The 19,206-nt window shown below is 49.3% G+C and overlaps 1 protein-coding gene across 3 annotated transcripts in view; it reads left to right on the top strand.

The window, feature by feature from the left end:
- The window catches only part of SEPTIN2 (septin 2), a 488,195-nt gene that overhangs the window by 414,066 nt on the left and 54,923 nt on the right, over positions 1-19,206 (top strand). For 2 of the 3 annotated variants that reach the window (XM_030215816.1, XM_030215818.1), the window contains exon 12: positions 17,476-17,588. In XM_030215816.1, coding sequence (XP_030071676.1) covers positions 17,476-17,580 — 105 coding nt within the window. In that variant the 3' untranslated portion in view covers positions 17,581-17,588. The remainder of the gene's footprint in view (positions 1-17,475; positions 17,589-19,206) is intronic. The other variant, XM_030215817.1, reaches the window with a different exon arrangement.

Raw genomic sequence — 19,206 nt, 5'->3', positions numbered from 1 at the left:
ACTTCTCTGCGGCGTGCACCAAAGGAGCAGGATATTATCCTTAGTGCGCAACTTTGGGTGCAATTTTATACGCTTGCTATATAAAAGATTGTTAGCTCTTTTCTTTTTTTTATTTCTCTTGGGCTTCCTTCATGACAGTGGGTTTCCTATACCGGTGTTGTGGACTGTGAGGCCTACTCCTTTCCATTAACTCCCTGCCGACTAGGTTGAGATGTCTCAGCTCTCTGCCACGCTTGGCAACAGTTCCCCATCTTTATTCTTTGTCTTCTGGCCCTTTGCAATTGGGCCTTCTAAATGTCCGGTCCATTAAAGGTAAGCAGGACTTGTGAGAGATCTTATAGACCAACATAAATTAGATATTCTATGTTTGACTGAGACCTGGTTACAGGATTTGGAACTGGCATACTTGTCAAAGGCAGCTCCTGTAGGCTACATATTTCTGTATAGCTCTAGATAGAATAAGTGTGGCGGAGCCTTAGGGATAATATTTTGCTCTACATTTCAAGTTACTTATACATCTTAAACCCAACTAGCATCCATGGAGATGCTTGCTGTTCAGGTACTGCCCCCTATGATCGGACTGGATATTGATACAGTGGGGGAAATAAGTATTTGATCCCTTGCTGATTTTGTAAGTTTGCCCACTGACAAAGACATGAGCAGCCCATAATTGAAGGGTAGGTTATTGGTAACAGTGAGAGATAGCACATCACAAATTAAATCCGGAAAATCACATTGTGGAAAGTATATGAATTTATTTGCATTCTGCAGAGGGAAATAAGTATTTGATCCCCCACCAACCAGTAAGAGATCTGGCCCCTACAGACCAGGTAGATGCTCCAAATCAACTCGTTACCTGCATGACAGACAGCTGTCGGCAATGGTCACCTGTATGAAAGACACCTGTCCACAGACTCAGTGAATCAGTCAGACTCTAACCTCTACAAAATGGCCAAGAGCAAGGAGCTGTCTAAGGATGTCAGGGACAAGATCATACACCTGCACAAGGCTGGAATGGGCTACAAAACCATCAGTAAGACGCTGGGCGAGAAGGAGACAACTGTTGGTGCCATAGTAAGAAAATGGAAGAAGTACAAAATGACTGTCAATCGACAAAGATCTGGGGCTCCACGCAAAATCTCACCTCGTGGGGTATCCTTGATCATGAGGAAGGTTAGAAATCAGCCTACAACTACAAGGGGGGAACTTGTCAATGATCTCAAGGCAGCTGGGACCACTGTCACCACGAAAACCATTGGTAACACATTACGACATAACGGATTGCAATCCTGCAGTGCCCGCAAGGTCCCCCTGCTCCGGAAGGCACATGTGACGGCCCGTCTGAAGTTTGCCAGTGAACACCTGGATGATGCCGAGAGTGATTGGGAGAAGGTGCTGTGGTCAGATGAGACAAAAATTGAGCTGTTTGGCATGAACTCAACTCGCCGTGTTTGGAGGAAGAGAAATGCTGCCTATGACCCAAAGAACACCGTCCCCACTGTCAAGCATGGAGGTGGAAATGTTATGTTTTGGGGGTGTTTCTCTGCTAAGGGCACAGGACTACTTCACCGCATCAATGGGAGAATGGATGGGGTCATGTACCGTACAATTCTGAGTGACAACCTCCTTCCCTCCGCCAGGGCCTTAAAAATGGGTCGTGGCTGGGTCTTCCAGCACGACAATGACCCAAAACATACAGCCAAGGCAACAAAGGAGTGGCTCAGGAAGAAGCACATTAGGGTCATGGAGTGGCCTAGCCAGTCACCAGACCTTAATCCCATTGAAAACTTATGGAGGGAGCTGAAGCTGCGAGTTGCCAAGCGACAGCCCAGAACTCTTAATGATTTAGAGATGATCTGCAAAGAGGAGTGGACCAAAATTCCTCCTGACATGTGTGCAAACCTCATCATCAACTACAGAAGACGTCTGACCGCTGTGCTTGCCAACAAGGGTTTTGCCACCAAGTATTAGGTCTTGTTTGCCAGAGGGATCAAATACTTATTTCCCTCTGCAGAATGCAAATAAATTCATATACTTTCCAAAATGTGATTTTCCGGATTTAATTTGTGATGTGCTATCTCTCACTGTTACCAATAACCTACCCTTCAATTATGGGCTGCTCATGTCTTTGTCAGTGGGCAAACTTACAAAATCAGCAAGGGATCAAATACTTATTTCCCCCACTGTATATCTTCCCCCTCTTGCTACGACTTCCGCTTTTCAATCTCTGTTGACATGCTGTGCTTTGCATGCCCTGTCATCGCCTAATGCTTTGATTCTAGGCAACTTTCACATTCATTGGGATGACTCTTCCTCTCTCCTTGTCTCTGATTTCCAGAGTTTGAGCTCTGGTTTAGGTCTTGCCCAGCTTGTTCACGGTCCTACTGATTTCCATGGACATTCTGTGGATATATTGTTCTCCGAGGACAAGCAGGCTGCTTGTTCTCACTGATGGGTGACGTCCACGGCAGCCCCTCCAATCGGAAACTTCACTAGCAAAGTCCTTTGCTAGCCCTCGCGCGCCCGCGCGCACCGCGCATGCGCGGCCGTCTTCCCGCCCGAAACCGGCTCGAGCCGGCCAGTCTTCTTTTGTCCGCACTCGGTACGGTCGTGTTTTCGCCGTGTCGAGCCCCGGAAAGTCGACCTCGCGCGTCCAATTTGTTTGAACGTGGTTTTTTTCCTTCGGGAAAGCTTTGTCCTAGTCGGGAAGTGCTCCGGAAACCCCCCGCCGGGTTTCGTGTAAATCCTCCCCGTACTTCCAGCTTTTTTGCCCCGGTAAGTTTTCTTTCGTCGTCGGGGTAGGCCTTTTTTCGGCCTCGGTCGAGATTTTTTCTCCCTCTAAATTTGGTGCTTCAAATTTCGCCATTTCGGCTTTTGATTTCGCCGGCGTGATTTTTCCGCCCATGACATCGAAGCCTTCCAGCGGCTTCAAGAAGTGCACCCAGTGCGCCCGGGTTATCTCGCTCACTGATCGACACTCGTCGTGTCTTCAGTGTCTGGGGGCCGAGCACCGCCCTCAGAACTGCAGTCTGTGTTCCCTGCTTCAAAGGCGGACTCAGGTAGCGAGACTAGCCCAGTGGAACGTGTTGTTCTCGGGCTCTTCGTCGGCATCGGCACCGGGATCTTCGAGTGCATCGACGTCGTCAGCGTCCAGACCATCTTCCTCGGCCGCCCCTGCATCGAGTGCATCGAGGCATCGGGCCTCTGCATCGGCGCCGAGACATCGGATAGCTGCATCGACGTCGGTGGTACCAGGACCTCGTCTGCTGATGTCGTCGGACGGTGGTGCATCGGGTGGAGTGCAGGTGAGGGCTGTCCATTCCCCTGCTGGTGGCGGTGAGCCCTCGGGTGGGTCTCCGCCTACCCTGAGGGCTCCTGCGGTACAGCCCCCCCGAGATCGACCTTCTTCAGTCTCGGCCCCGAGGAAGCGACGGGTGGATTCGACGTCCTCCTCGTCGGTGCCGGGGAGCTCCGGTGACATGCTTCGGAAGAAATCGAAGAAGCATCGACACCGGTCTCCTCCCCGTGTCGGCACCGAGAGCTCTGGGTCGCCGAGGGATTCGGCACCCAGCAGGCATCGGCACCGAGAGGACCGCTCACCCTCTGTTCAGGAGGTGTCGATGCGCTCCGCTCTGGACAGCCCGGAACAGCCTCCACGCCCGGAACAGGTACTGACGTCGACGCCTGCATCGACCTCTCAGCCTTTCTCTGCAGCCGCTCTAAACGAGAGCCTCCGGGCCGTTCTCCCAGAGATTCTGGGAGAGCTGTTGCGCCCTACCCCTCCGGTACCGGCGGTGCTTGCGCCACCGGTACCGTCGAGCGTGGCGCCGGCTGGCCCATCGCCCAGGTTGAGGTCCCCGACGTCGGTACCGCGTGCGGTACCGACCGCGGCCACCTCCCAGGAAGGCTCCCCGACTACGTCGGCGGAGGGAGCTTCGCCGATGCGGGCGAGGGAGTCTACCTCTCGACGCCCCCATCGTGGACGGGGTTCCACGGAGTCGAGCAGGGCGAGGTTGCAGACACAGGTCCGTGAACTTGTGTCTGACACCGAGGGTGAGGCCTCGTGGGAGGAAGAGGAAGATCCCAGATATTTCTCTGACGAGGAGTCTGGGGGTCTTCCGTCTGATCCCACTCCCTCTCCTGAGAGACAGCTTTCTCCTCCCGAGAGTCTGTCTTTTGCCTCCTTTGTCCGGGAGATGTCTACGGCCATCCCCTTCCCGGTGGTTGTGGAGGACGAGCCCAGGGCTGAAATGTTTGAGCTCCTGGACTATCCTTCTCCACCTAAGGAAGCGTCCACTGTTCCCTTGCACCATGTCCTGAAGAAGACATTGCTTGCGAACTGGACCAAACCATTAACTAACCCCCACATTCCCAAGAAGATCGAGTCCCAGTACCGGATCCATGGGGACCCAGAGCTGATGCGCACTCAGTTGCCTCATGACTCTGGAGTTGTGGATTTGGCCCTAAAGAAGGCTAAGAGTTCTAGGGAACATGCTTCGGCGCCCCCGGGCAAGGACGCTAGAACCTTAGACTCCTTTGGGAGGAAGGCCTACCATTCCTCTATGCTCGTGTCCAAGATCCAGTCTTACCAGCTCTACACGAGCATACACATGCGGAATAATGTGCGGCAGTTGGCGGGCTTGGTTGATGCTCTTCCCCCTGAGCAAGCCAAGCCTTTTCAGGAGGTGGTCAGGCAGCTGAAGGCGTGCAGAAAATTCCTGGCCAGAGGAGTTTATGACACTTTTGATGTTGCGTCCAGGGCCGCTGCTCAAGGTGTGGTGATGCGCAGGCTCTCATGGCTGCGTGCCGCCGACCTGGAGAATAGAGTCCAGCAGCGGATTACGGACTTGCCTTGCCGTGCGGATAACATTTTTGGCGAAAAAGTCGAGCAGGTGGTAGAGTCTCTCCACCAGCGGGACACCGCATTCGACAAGTTCGCCCGTCGGCAGCCTTCAGCTTCTACCTCTACAGGTAGACGATTTTTCGGGGGAAGGAAGACTGTTCCCTATACTTCTGGCAAGCGTAGGTACAATCCTCCTTCCCGACAGCCTGCGGCCCAGGCTAAGCCCCAGCGCGCTCGCTCTCGTCAGCAGCGTGCGAATCAGCAAGGCCCCGCGGCTCCCCAGCAAAAGCAAGGGGCGAGCTTTTGACTGGCTCCAGCAGAGCATAGCCGACATCCAAGTGTCAGTGCCGGGCGACCTGCCTGTCGGAGGGAGGTTGAAAGCTTTTCACCAAAGGTGGCCTCTTATAACCTCCGATCAGTGGGTTCTCCAAATAGTCCGGCAAGGATACACCCTCAATTTGGCCTCTCAACCTCCAAATTGTCCACCGGGAGCTCAGTCCTACAGCTTCCAGCACAAGCAGGTACTTGCAGAGGAACTCTCCGCCCTTCTCAGCGCCAATGCGGTCGAGCCCGTGCCATCCGGGCAAGAAGGGCTGGGGTTCTATTCCAGGTACTTCCTTGTGGAAAAGAAAACAGGGGGGATGCGTCCCATCCTAGACCTAAGGGCCCTGAACAAATATCTCGTAAAAGAAAAGTTCAGGATGCTTTCCCTGGGCACCCTTCTCCCCATGATTCAGCAAAACGATTGGCTATGCTCTCTGGACTTGAAGGATGCCTACACACACATCCCGATACTGCCAGCTCACAGACAGTATCTGCGATTTCAGCTGGGCGCACGCCACTTCCAGTACTGTGTGCTACCCTTTGGGCTCGCCTCTGCGCCCAGGGTGTTCACAAAGTGCCTAGCTGTGGTAGCAGCGGCGCTTCGCAGGCTGGGGGTGCACGTGTTCCCATATCTCGACGATTGGCTGGTGAAGAACACATCCGAGGCAGGAGCCCTGCAGTCCATGCAGATGACTATTCGCCTCCTGGAGCTACTGGGGTTTGTGATAAATTACCCAAAGTCCCATCTTCTCCCAGTGCAGAAACTCGAATTCATCGGAGCCCTGCTGGATTCTCGGACGGCTCGCGCCTATCTCCCAGAGGCGAGGGCCAACAACTTGTTGTCCCTCGTCTCGCGGGTGCGAGCGTCCCAGCAGATCACAGCTCGGCAGATGTTGAGATTGCTGGGCCACATGGCTTCCACAGTTCATGTGACTCCCATGGCCCGCCTTCACATGAGATCTGCTCAATGGACCCTAGCCTCCCAGTGGTATCAGGCCGCCGGGGGTCTAGAGGACGTGATCCACCTGTCCACGAGTTTTCTCGAATCCCTGTATTGGTGGACGATTTGCTCCAATTTGACTCTGGGACGTCCCTTCCAAATTCCTCAGCCTCAAAAAGTGCTGACCACGGATGCGTCTCTCCTGGGATGGGGAGCTCATGTCGATGGGCTTCACACCCAAGGAAGGTGGTCCCTCCAAGAAAGCGATCTACAGATCAATCTTCTGGAGTTGCGAGCGATCTGGAACGCTCTGAAGGCTTTCAGAGATCGGCTGTCCCACCAAATTATCCAAATTCAGACAGACAATCAGGTTGCCATGTACTATGTCAACAAGCAGGGGGGCACCGGATCTCGCCCCCTGTGTCAGGAAGCCGTCAGCATGTGGCTCTGGGCTCGCCGTCAAGGCATGGTGCTCCAAGCCACATATCTGGCAGGCGTAAACAACAGTCTGGCCGACAGGTTGAGCAGGATTATGCAACCTCACGAGTGGTCGCTCAATTCCCGTGTGGTGCGACAGATCTTCCAGGCGTGGGGCACCCCCCTGGTGGATCTCTTCGCATCTCAAGTGAACCACAAGGTCCCTCAGTTCTGTTCCAGGCTTCAGGCCCACGGCAGACTGGCGTCGGATGCCTTCCTCCTGGATTGGGGGGAAGGTCTGCTGTATGCTTATCCTCCCATTCCTCTGGTGGGGAAGACTTTGTTGAAACTCAAGCAAGACCGAGGCACCATGATTCTGATTGCTCCCTTTTGGCCGCGTCAGATCTGGTTCCCTCTTCTTCTGGAGTTATCCTCCGAAGAACCGTGGAGATTGGAGTGTTTTCCGACCCTCATCACGCAGGACGAAGGGGCTCTGCTGCATCCCAACCTCCAGTCCCTGGCTCTCACGGCCTGGATGTTGAGGGCGTAGACTTTGCCTCTTTGGGTCTGCCAGAGGGTGTCTCCCGCATCTTGCTTGCTTCCAGGTAAGACTCCACTAAGAGAAGTTACTTCTTTCATTGGAGGAGGTTTGCCGTCTGGTGTGACAGCAAGGCCCTAGATCCTCGCTCTTGTCCTACACAGACCCTGCTTGAATACCTTCTCCACTTATCTGAGTCTGGTCTGAAGACCAACTCCGTAAGGGTTCACCTTAGTGCAATCAGTGCATACCATTACCAAGTGGAAGGTAAGCCGATCTCAGGACAGCCTTTAGTTGTTCGCTTCATGAGAGGTTTGCTTTTGTCAAAGCCCCCTGTCAAGCCTCCTACAGTGTCATGGGATCTCAATGTCGTTCTCACCCAGCTGATGAAACCTCCTTTCGAGCCACTGAATTCCTGCCATCCGAAGTACTTGACCTGGAAGGTCATTTTCTTGGTGGCAGTTACCTCGGCTCGTAGAGTCAGTGAGCTTCAGGCCCTGGTAGCCCAGGCCCCTTACACCAAATTTCATCACAACAGAGTAGTCCTCCGCACTCACCCTAAGTTTCTGCCAAAGGTTGTGTCGGAGTTCCATCTGAACCAGTCAATTGTCTTGCCAACATTCTTTCCCCGTCCTCATTCCTGCCCTGCTGAACGTCAGCTGCACACATTGGACTGCAAGAGAGCATTGGCCTTCTATCTGGAGCGGACACAGCCCCACAGACAGTCCGCCCAATTGTTTGTTTCTTTTGATCCCAACAAGAGGGGAGTGGCTGTAGGGAAACGCACCATATCCAATTGGCTAGCAGATTGCATTTCCTTCACTTACGCCCAGGCTGGGCTGGCTCTTGAGGGTCATGTCACGGCTCATAATGTTAGAGCCATGGCAGCGTCGGTAGCCCACTTGAAGTCAGCCACCATGGAGGAAATTTGCAAAGCTGCGACGTGGTCATCTGTCCACACATTCACATCTCATTACTGCCTGCAGCAGGATACCCGACGTGACAGTCGGTTCGGGCAGTCAGTTCTTCAGAACCTGTTTGGGCTTTAGGATCCAACTCCACCCCCCGAGGGCCCTGTTTGTTCTGTTCCAGGCTACACTCTCAGTTAGTTGGTAATTTTTTAGGTCAATCTCAGTTATGTCCTCGCCGTTGCGAGGCCCAATTGACCAATGTTGTTGTTTTGAGTGAGCCTGGGGGCTAGGGATACCCCATCAGTGAGAACAAGCAGCCTGCTTGTCCTCGGAGAAAGCGAATGCTACATACCTGTAGAAGGTATTCTCCGAGGACAGCAGGCTGATTGTTCTCACAAACCCGCCCGCCTCCCCTTTGGAGTTGTGTCTTCCCTTGAAGTGTATTGTCTTGCTACATACTGGACTGGCCGGCTCGAGCCGGTTTCGGGCGGGAAGACGGCCGCGCATGCGCGAGGGCTAGCAAAGGACTTTGCTAGTGAAGTTTCCGATTGGAGGGGCTGCCGTGGACGTCACCCATCAGTGAGAACAATCAGCCTGCTGTCCTCGGAGAATACCTTCTACAGGTATGTAGCATTCGCTTTCTATTCTCTTTCTCACTCTGATTTCTCTTCCTCTAGTTTGCTGCCCCTTCGTTGGTCAGACCACTTCCTTCTTCTCTAAATTTTTGGGTCCTTTGCTGGTTTCTCCGGGTGGAGCTTATTCTAAGCCATGTTGGGATCTCTCTAAACTTAACCTCTGAGAATGTAGCTAATTTTTTTCATTAGATTTTGCCAGCTGCCAGCTTCCAATCTGCATCTCTTGCAGACAAAGCCTATGTATGATTCATCATTTTTGAATGTATATACTAATTTTGCCCTGTTTCATTCATCTGCCGCTGCTGTTCAACCACTTCGTCCTCCGTGGTGTAATTCTTCAGAGACAGCAACTGAGACATCTAAGGCGTAAAACTTGTACTCCATTCCATCTATAAGTTTCCAATTTTCAGCCTTTCTATAAGCAGTCTATTTGACAGGCTAACAAATTTTTCTCCTCACAAATTGTGTGCTCCTCACTCAGCCGCGTTGTATAGGATCTTGGCGGGTCTGACTACTGTCTCCTCTCAGATAATCACCCTTGTTCCTACTGCACAGGCTATTGCAGATCATTTCTGCACTAAACTTTCTTTGCGTCACATGACTCTCTGCCTTTGCTCTTCCATCTAAGGCTGCTCTTGGTAAGCTTATGGGTGCAGTTCAGACTACCACAGCCTTATTTGACCCCATTTCTGCTGCACTTGTTAAGCAGCTTTACCCCTCTGTTCATTCTTTTTATCCACGTGATGGTGGTAGAAAGTCTTGAGTTAGGTCAATTTCCCCAGGCATGGAAGCAAACATCAGTCTGTCCTAAAGTGAAGGATCATAAAGCCATGGGTTCCTATGTCGCTGATTACTAGCCTGCTGCCAACCTGACTTTTTTTTAGGGAAGCTGATGGAATCTGTAGCTCTCTCACAACTACACACTGCAGTCTTACACCCTAATCAAACTGGGTTTAGGAAGGGACAGAGCACAGAGATGGCACTTCTCTGCCTGACTTCTTTCTTCTGTACAAAACAAAGCAGTTGCTCTTTTATCATTAGATCTTTCTTCGGCCTTTTATACTGTCAATCACACTTTACTTCATTGCTTGCAAGATATTGGTGTCACAGGCTCACATCATACTTGTCCAGCCATACTAAAATTGCCAATTGGCAGGGTTCTCAGTCGTATCATACACAGTTCCCAAGGGTTTCCTACTTGCCCCTATTCTTTTCGATATATTCCTGTCACCTTTTCTTTTTCTGGTAGTCTGTTGGTCTCACACTTTATACCTGTGCAGATGACGTACAAATGTTATGTCCAATTGACTACATTTCTGTTCAGCAGATAGCTTTCCTGTCTGATAAACTTGATAGGTGTTATGACCCGGTAGTAGTGAGCCCTTGTGCCCCGACAGAGCACGGCAGAGATGGAGTGCTACCGCACTCAGTCAGGCAGCCAGACAACCCCTAGCTTCACCTGGAAAGCGACCACCGTTCACCGGGAGTTGAGCTTCCAGCTGCAGGCGGCCACCAGGACTTCTGGAACCGGCGGGGGTGCACAGCCACTAACCAGGATGGCAGGAAACAGACACAGTCCAGAACCAGTACTCCGACAGGCAAAGAATAGTCAAAATCAGTCTAGGGTAGGGTTACCATACGTCCGGATTTCCCCGGACATGTCCTCTTTTTGAGGGCATGTCCGGGGCGTCCGGCGGATTTTGCCCCCGCCCACGTTTGTCCGGATTTCTGGACAAACATGGGTGCGGGCAGGCGCGTGCGTGCGGTGGGCGTGTGGGCGGGCGATCGGCGCGTGGTCTCCCGTCCCCTCCCCTCCCCTTCCTTACCATGTTCCCTGGTGGTCTAGTGACGTCTTCGGGGCAGGAAAGAGCCCCCTCTTTCCTGCCCGGAGCGCTGCCTCCCCTGTCTATCATCCTTCTCGGTCTGGCTGGGGATTCAAAATGGCCGCCGAGAGTTGAACTCTCGCGAGGCCGCTTCAACTCTCGGTGGCCATTTTGAATCCCCAGCCATACCGAGGAGGATGCAGCAGGCAAGGGCAGGCAGCGCTCCGGGCAGGAAAGAGGGGGCTCTTTCCTGCCCCGAAGAGAAGACGCTACTAGACCACCAGGGCTAGACAGTAAGTGAGGGGGGGGTATGTGATGGGGGGGAGGGGACTATGTGACGGGGGGGGGGGGAATAGGGGCGGAACCCGGACCTGAAGGGGGCGGGGCAGGGGCGGGGCATGAGGCGGGGCAGGGGGCGTGACATGTGTCCTCTTTTTCAGAGGACACAAAATGGTAACCCTAGTCTAGGGTCAAGGCAGGCAGCAAACGTAATCCGAGAAAACTAGCCAAGGTCCGGTGCGCAGGTAAACAGGACAGAAGAATAGTCAGTGAACAGCACTCCCACAGCAACTCCTCAGAACAATTGAGGCCAAAGCAAAGAAGGCCTGGAGGCAGTGCTTTAAATAGTGAAGTAATCAGAGCAAACCAAACTCAGGTGCATCCAACATGGCAGCCCCCATAGGAGATCCTCCCACGACCAGATATGGAGTTCCTTCCTGTTCTCGTTTAGACGCGATGGCTGCCCCCTCCTGAGCTAGCCAAGATGGCTGCTGCTCTTGCTCCAAGCCGGATGACGGCTGCCGGGTTAGGAAACCGAAACCAACCCATCCTGGAGAAGTGTAGCAGAGCGTAACAATAGGTTTGCAGAATGGTTAAGTTCCCATGTCCTGAAACTTAACCCAGAGAAATGTTCAGGGGTTCTTTTTGCTAGAGTAGGAATGCCAGCTCTGAGGTCTCCTTTGAGTATAGCAGGGAGTACTATTCCATTCCACCCTACAGTTAAAATATTGGGAGTTTTGCTAGATCAAAACCTTGGGGCTCAAATCTCCAGAGTATTTCAGTGCAGTTTTTTTTAAGTTGTGCATGCTCTTAGGTTCAAGGCCTCTTTTCTGTTTCTGCCTTGCAGGTGTTGAATCACTCTCTTGTGATAAGCCCTTTGTAGTGGCTTGCATTGCTCTGATCATAGGTGCCTTCAGGTAGTTCAGAATTCAACCATCAAGCTGCTGACAGGTTCCAAGAAGTTTTAACATGTGACACCCCTGCTTTGTGAGGGACATTGGCTTCCTGTTGCCTCTCGGATAGCTTTTAAGATTATATTTTTAGTTTACAAGATCTTATCCGCAGGCAGCCCACAATATCTTTTGGACCTTCTGACTCCCTATTTTCCCACTTGGACCTTTAGGTCCTCTTCACAGGGCTTATTGGCGGTCCCTTCTCCCTGGCAGATAGCTTTACAATCTCTTAGGAGGAAAGCTGTTTACTGTTGCCGGACCTACGCTCTGGAACACTCTGCCTCAGGGATGTCTAGCAAGAGGCAACAACTATTCCATCTTAGACAGTTGAAAGCTTTTTTTATTGCTGTTTTTGCCCCTAAACTCAGTCTTTTACTTTCCCTTGTTGCTGTGCCTGGGATCATGTTCTCAGGAGTCTTTAGGATTTACTTTGTATATGTGTATAAGAATGCTTCCTATTCTGTTTTTTTTTTTTTTTTTTTTTTTTAATGCTCTTTTTCTTTACTGCCATTTTTGGCGTTCTTTTCCAGTTCATATTGTTTTTTATTGTAAACCGCCTAAAACTTTTTTTGAGCGGTATATCAAATTTTAATAAACTTAGATTCCCAACGTGACAGCCAGTTCAGACAGGTAGTTCTGAAGAATTCAGTGTCTAGAATCCAACTCCACCAACCTAGGCCCAGCTTTCTGTTTTATTCCAGGCTATATATAGTTTCAGGTTGATTGAAATACAGGCCTCAAGGTTTTGAGTCCCTATTCTCCTAGCGTTGCTCTTTTTGGTGAGCCTTGGTAGCTATGGATTCCCAACTGTGAGAATATGAAGGCCTGCTTGTCCTCGGAGAAAGCGAAGTTACTTACCTGTAAGGTGTTCTCCGAAGACAACAAGCCAAGTATTCTCTCGTATCCTCCCACCTCCCCTTGAGTTGTACCCTTTAGCTTTTTGATCTGACTGAGGTGATGGCGCTCATACATCGGGCAGAAAGACACATGTTCATGTGCGGTTCTGCTAGAAAGTTCTACACATAGCTAGTTAGCATCCACACCGGGCTCCATTGGATGACATTACCCATCTGTGAGAATACTTGGTCCGCTGACCTTGGAGAACAACTGCTACAGGTAAGTAAAGTCGCGTTTTTTGCTCCAAGAAATGAGAAAGTAAATACCTTCACATACATATTTATTAAGTTATATTCCGCCTAAATACTAAGCAGATCACAGTAAAGCATCATAAAAACTTTACACATGCACAACAGTAAAATTCAATATAAAACAAAACATAACCTGAAAAGTTGTCTCACACTATGCTCTCCAGACTTTGATAAAACTTGCAGGTGGGAAACTTGCCTAGACACAAGTGGGTAGAGGGTATGCCAGTGTAGGCGCAGGTGCAGACAGGCTTGGGCATTGCTGGGTAGGACCCTTCAGGTGGCCACAGGGTTAACCCCAGCTGGGTGCTAGAGGTTGCGCTCAGGCGTTACATGACTCCCTCTTCTTCTGGAGTTATCCTCTGAAGAACCATGGAGATTGGAGTGTTTTCCTACCCTTATCATGTAGAATGAGGGATCTCTTCTACATCCCAACCTCCAGTCTCTGGCTCTCATGTCCTGGATGTTAAGAGCTTAGATTTGCTTCCTTGCATCTTCCCGAGAGGTGTCTCCAGGATCTTGCTGGTTTCAGGAAAGATTCCACTAAGAGATGTTATTCTTTCAAATGGAAGAGGTTTGCCATCTGGTGTGAGGGTAAGGCTCTAGATCCCGTTTCATGCCCTACACAGACTCCGCTTTGAATTATTATTAGCATTTGTATAGCGCTACCAGATGCACGCAGCACTGAACACCTGATACAAAGAGACAGTCCCTGCTCAAAAGAGCTTACAATCTAAATAATACAGATGGACAAGACAGTTACAGGTGAGGGAAGTAATGGATGAGAAGGGAGGAAGGGACAAGGGGAGGGCAATTGTGGCTAGGAGCCAAAAGCAGCAGTGAGAAGGTGGGTTTTCAGCATAGATTTGAAAACAGGTAGAGTTGGAGCTAGATGTATAGGTCCAGGAAGTCTATTCCAGGCATAAGGTGCCGCGAGAGAAAAGGAGCGAAGCCTGGAGTTAGCAGTGGAGGAGAAGGAGGACGACAAGAGAGATTTGTCCAGTGAGCGGAGTTCACGGCGAGGAATGTAGGGAGAGATGAGAGCGGAGGGATAATGGGGGGCTGCAGAGTGGATGCATTTAAAGGTCACTATGAGAAGTTTAAACTGAATGCGGAAGCAGACAGGGAGCCAGTGAAGTGACTTGACTGAATGCAGAAGCAGACAGGGAGCCAGTGAAGTGACTTGAGGAGCGGGCTAGTGTGGGTATAACGATTCTGGCAGAAATCAAGTCGTGCTACAGAAGTTTGGACAGATTGGAGAGGAGAGAGATGGCTGAGTGGAAGACCAGTGCGAAGTAAATTGCAATAGTCCAACGAGAGGCGACAATGGTGTGGATAAGGGTTCTGATAGCATATTCAGAAAGGAAGGGGCGAATTTTGCTAATATTGTAGATAAAGAAGCGACAGGTTTTGGCAATCTGTTGAATATGGGCAGAGAAGGAGAGAGAGGAATCAAAGTTGACTCCAAGGTTATGAGCCGAGGAGACAGGGAGGATGTGAGAGCCATTAACAGAGATAGAGAAAGGGGGAAGAGGGGAGGTTTAGGGGGAAAAATGAGAAGTTCAGTTTTGGTCATATTGAGCTTTAGATGGCGTTGAGACATCCAAGCAGCAATGTCAGACAAGCAGGCTGAGATTTTGTCCTGGATCGAGGTTGAGATTTCAGGGGTGGAGATGTAGATCTGAGAGTCATCAGCATAAAGATGGTACTGGAAGCCATGGGATGAAATCAGGGTACCAAGGGAAGAGGTATAGATGGAGAAGAGGAGGGGTCCAAGGACAGAGCCCTGAGGCATACCAACAGAAAGCGGGATGGAAGTTGAAGAGGATCCACCAGAGTGAACACTGAAAGAATGAAGCGAGAGGTAAGAGGAGAACCAGGAAAGAACAGGGCCCTGGAATCCAAGTGAGGACAGCGTATCCAGAAGTATAGTGTGGCCAACAGTGTCGAAAGCAGCAGATAGGTCAAGAAGGATAAGGATAGAATAGAGACCTCTGGATTTAGCCAGTAGTAGGTCATTAGAGACTTTGGTAAGTGCAGTTTCAGTAGAGTGAAGAGGGCGAAAACCAGATTGGAGTGGGTCAAGAATAAGTTGCGAAGAAAGAAAGTCAAGACAACGGCGGTGAACAACACGTTCCAGTAATTTGGAGAGGAGAAGGGAGATGGGGCGATAGTTGGAGGGACAGGTAGGGTCAAGTGAGGGTTTTTTAAGGAGTGACCACAGCATGTTTGAAGGCCATAGGAACAGTTGCAGTGGAGAGTGAAAGATTAAGGATGTGACAGATGACTGGGATGATAGTAGGAGAGATAGTGTTAAGTAGATAAGTGGGGATGGGATCAGAGGAACAGGTAGTAGATTTAGAGGAGGAAAGAAGAAGGGCAGTTTCTTCAATAGACACTTCAGAGAAGGAGGAAAAAGGAGAGTAGGGAGTGAGGACTAAGGGAGAGAGAGGTGGGGAGGGTTTGGATGAAAATTCAAGGTTAATCTTACAGATTTTATCGTGGAAGTGCTCGGCTAGGGTCTGAGGAGAAAGAGATGGGGGAATTGGGGGTGGAGGTACCTTGAGAAGAGAGTTCAGTGTGGCGAAGAGGAGTCAAGGGTTGGAGCCAAGGGAATTTGTCAATTGGGTGAAGTAATCCTGTTTGGCAAGTGAAAGGGCAAACTGGAAGGAGTTAAGCATGAATTTGAAATGAATGAAGTACCTTCTACACCTTCCCGAGTCTGACCTCAAGACCAACTCAGTGAGGGTTCATCTCAATGCAATTAGTGCTTAGCATGTAGAGGGTAAGCCCATCTCTGGACAGCCTGTAGTTCGCTTCTTGAGAATTTTACTGTGTTCTTGACCTGGAAGGTCATATTTTTGGTTACTTCAGTCGCAGGGTCAGTGAGCTTGAGGCTTTAGTATTGAATGCACCTTATACGAAGTTTCAGCACAACAAAGTAATGCTCAGCACACAACCTAAGTTCCTACCTAAGGTGATGTTAGAGTTCCATCTAAACCAGTCAATTGTCTTTCCAAAAGTCTTTCCCAGACCTCATGCCCATTCTGGCGATAAGTCACTGCACACCTTAGACTACATGCAAGCTTTGGCTTTTTATTTAGAGCGGACTAGTCCCCACAGATAGTCCACCCATCTTTTTGTTTCTTTTGACCCAGACAGGATGGGGTCGCCATTGAGAAACGCACAATATCCAATTGACTGGCAGATTGCATTTCTTTCATTTATGCCATGGCTGGGCTGACTCTTGAGGGTCATGTCAAGGCTCGCCATGGCAGTGTCACACGGTAGGTCACTTGAGGCCAACCTTCATTGAAGAAATTTGCAAGGCTGCAACATGGTCTTCAGTCCACACATTCACATCTTACTACTGCTTTGAGCAGGATACCCAATGCGACAGTCTGTTTGGACAGACAGTTCTGCAGAATTTGTTTGGGGTGTAGAATCCAACTCCACCCTCCTAGGCCCGTTTAATTCTGTTCCAGGCTGCATTCTCACACAGTTTGGATATAGTTTCAGGTTAGTCTGTGTTTTGCACTCGCCGTTGTGAGGTCCAGTTGACCAGTGATTATTGTTTTTGGTTACCAGGGTCACTTGTCCTTAGAGTAAGTGAAGATACTTACCTGTAGCAGGTATTCGAGGACAGCAAGCCATATGTTCGCATATACCTTCCCACCTCCACTTGGAGTTCTCTTTTTTTGTAGTGTGCTATAGTATGCTACTCCAGGTCCCGCGTGCTCACAGCAAATGGGAAGGAACTCGCGCATGCACCATAGGAGCACGGCGCACGCTATTAATGTTCTATAAAGCTTGTTCAAGCTCTTGACCCATATGTGAGAATATATGACCTGTTGTCCTGGTAAAAGTCCTGCTACAGGTAAGTATCTTTACTTTGTCTTCCAGTGCCAGACCACTTTCTTGACTAATCTGGAAATGGCAGATTAAGGACACCCCTTAGCTGAGAAACAGATGTCACTGTAAGATTAGCACTGGTTGCCATTTGTCAATGAGTATAGCTTCAGCAGTCTACCTAGCAAACAAGTACCTAGAGTTGGATTCAAATTCGTCTCCTTCCTCTTAGCAGGATCCTTCCTCTTAGCAGAATCTACTAGTGTAATGAATATATGCTGCCTTTTCCATTGAGCTTTTGCCAGAAAGCAAACAGTTGAGCTACTAGAATGAAGTTCTAAACCATAGTGAGACTTTCCTGTAAAAGCTGTCAGATTGCTCTGATTTATGACATTGACTTAGACAACAAAATCTTTAAAGGGAAATGTCACTTAGTTAAAATTCTGATTTTGTTAAATTTAGGGGGGAAATGAGAGAGGAGAAATAATAGAAACTAGGTGAAATAAATTTGGCCTGATTTTAACAAGCATTCCATCTCATATTTGTGGTTAAAAATAAACTTTGAATCTTGCTACTGAGTTAAATTTTATAGTAAATGATTTTCTCTCCTGGAATATCATTTAATAATTTGATACCACCAAATTGTTTTTACTAGTATTCACTACTGATGTTGTTTCTTAAGCAAATAAGAACAATATTAAACCATATTCAGGAATGACAGTTAAATATTGTAAGGTAAAATTCTTTCAGAGTATACACATTATTGATGATGTAGGTATGGAGCATTGCAGTCATAATCAAGTGTGTGTCTGTTTCAGCTTCGTCGGATGCAGGAGATGATCATGAAAATGCAAGCTCAGATGCAGATCCAGAGGCAGGGTGGAGATGGGGACAGTGCTGCTGTGGTTGGACACCATGTCTAAAGGGGTAGGTGAGTATCTGTGGAAGGTCTTGTGCTGAAAAACACCAAATTAAATTAAATTCTTGTTTAAGCGGTAGGATCTAACAAATAAGCTACCTCCTGATGAAGCAAAACAGGAGACTATATTTGCCTCACACTGCTGTTGTGAAGAAAAGCTATCCCTGGTTAATCTTTCTTTCAGGTTTAGAGAATAATCATCACATGTGTGAATGTCATTATCACTTGGCATCCATAGAGGATTTCCAGAGCTTCTGTGAATTTATTTAAATATTTTCTTGAAAGTTTCCAAGTTTATTAAAAATTTGATATACCACCCTACGGTGGGGGGGGCCTTCAGAGCAGTTTATAATGTACAAATAAAATAGGATAAGCCTAATAAACATAAATAGCAACATATAAATAGGTAAAGAATAGAAAGATGATAAGGGGGAAAAGAACTCTATATCATTAAAGAAAAGGAGGGGGGGTCACGTGATGCAGCGCTGCTGAACAGACGTCTCAAGTCCCGGCTCCGAGTCTGACTCCCCTTAATATTCGAAATAACCCGCATAAATCTCTCTAAAAGAAAGCTAACGAGATTGAGGGCATCACGGAACACCCGCGCTACAATCCAGGTGGAGAACGAGGGTAACTGAGGAGGTGCGCGACTGGTATGCTCGCGAAGAGCCGGTACAGCAAGAAGACCCGCATGCAGGAAGTGAGACCTAAAATGGCGGCGGTGCCGGAGACCATGGGGGTGCCAAGTCAGCCTGCGGTGGCAGTAATGCAAGAGCTTATAACCCAGGTTACGACCATTCTAGAGGAAAAGCTGTCAAAATTTCAAGCATCGGTTGAGCAGATTTGCGAAGCGGTGGAACGGCAGAGCACCAGGCTGCAGCAAGCTGAAGAGAGGATCTCTCGACAAGAAGATAGAGCAGAAGCTGCAGACACAAGAATTGAGGTGCTAGAACAAAAATGCTTGAGACTGCTGCAACAGGTAGACGAGCAGGAAAATAGAAGTAGAAGAAATAACTTGAGAATCATTGCAGTACCGGAATCTGTCAAAGATAATGAACTATGGAAGCTAGTGGAAGGCTGGCTGCCGGAGCAACTGGGCCTGCAAATCCCTGAGCAAATATTGCAGATTGAGAGTGTTCATAGAGTTGGGCCACTGAGAGAGGGAGACCAGCGTCCACGGCCAGTAATTGTCAAGATTCCCAATTATGCAGATAAGGAAAAACTCTACTGCAAGCTTATAGAAGGAAGAAAACGGTGGAAAATGAGGGGAGCAAGTTACTGCTCTTTCAGGACTATTCAGCTGTGGTATCAGAGCAGCGCCGGAAGATGGGACAGCAATGTAAGAGGCTGTTTGACAAAGGAGTAAAATTTGCGCTGTTGTTTCCAGCTAAAGTGAGGGTCCTGCAGGACAACAGGATGCTGTTTTTCACAGATCCTAAGGAACTCTGCTGTTTTGTGGACCAGCAGCAAGAATCAGGATATTTGTTTATAACTGATCAATTAATCAGTGACAGGTGTTGAGAGGTCTCGGGCGATGGAGAATAGCGAGCATGGCTGCAGGATGGAGGAGATTTGGAAATGGCATGCCTGTTGAATTGCTGGAGACGGGAAGCTGGGCCTGGTGTTCCAG

This window comes from Microcaecilia unicolor, chromosome 10 (assembly GCF_901765095.1).
Source record: "Microcaecilia unicolor chromosome 10, aMicUni1.1, whole genome shotgun sequence".
Lineage (NCBI taxonomy): Eukaryota > Metazoa > Chordata > Amphibia > Gymnophiona > Siphonopidae > Microcaecilia > Microcaecilia unicolor.
The sequence above is the reverse complement of the archived record's forward strand: the minus strand, read 5'-3'. Positions and strand labels throughout refer to the sequence as shown.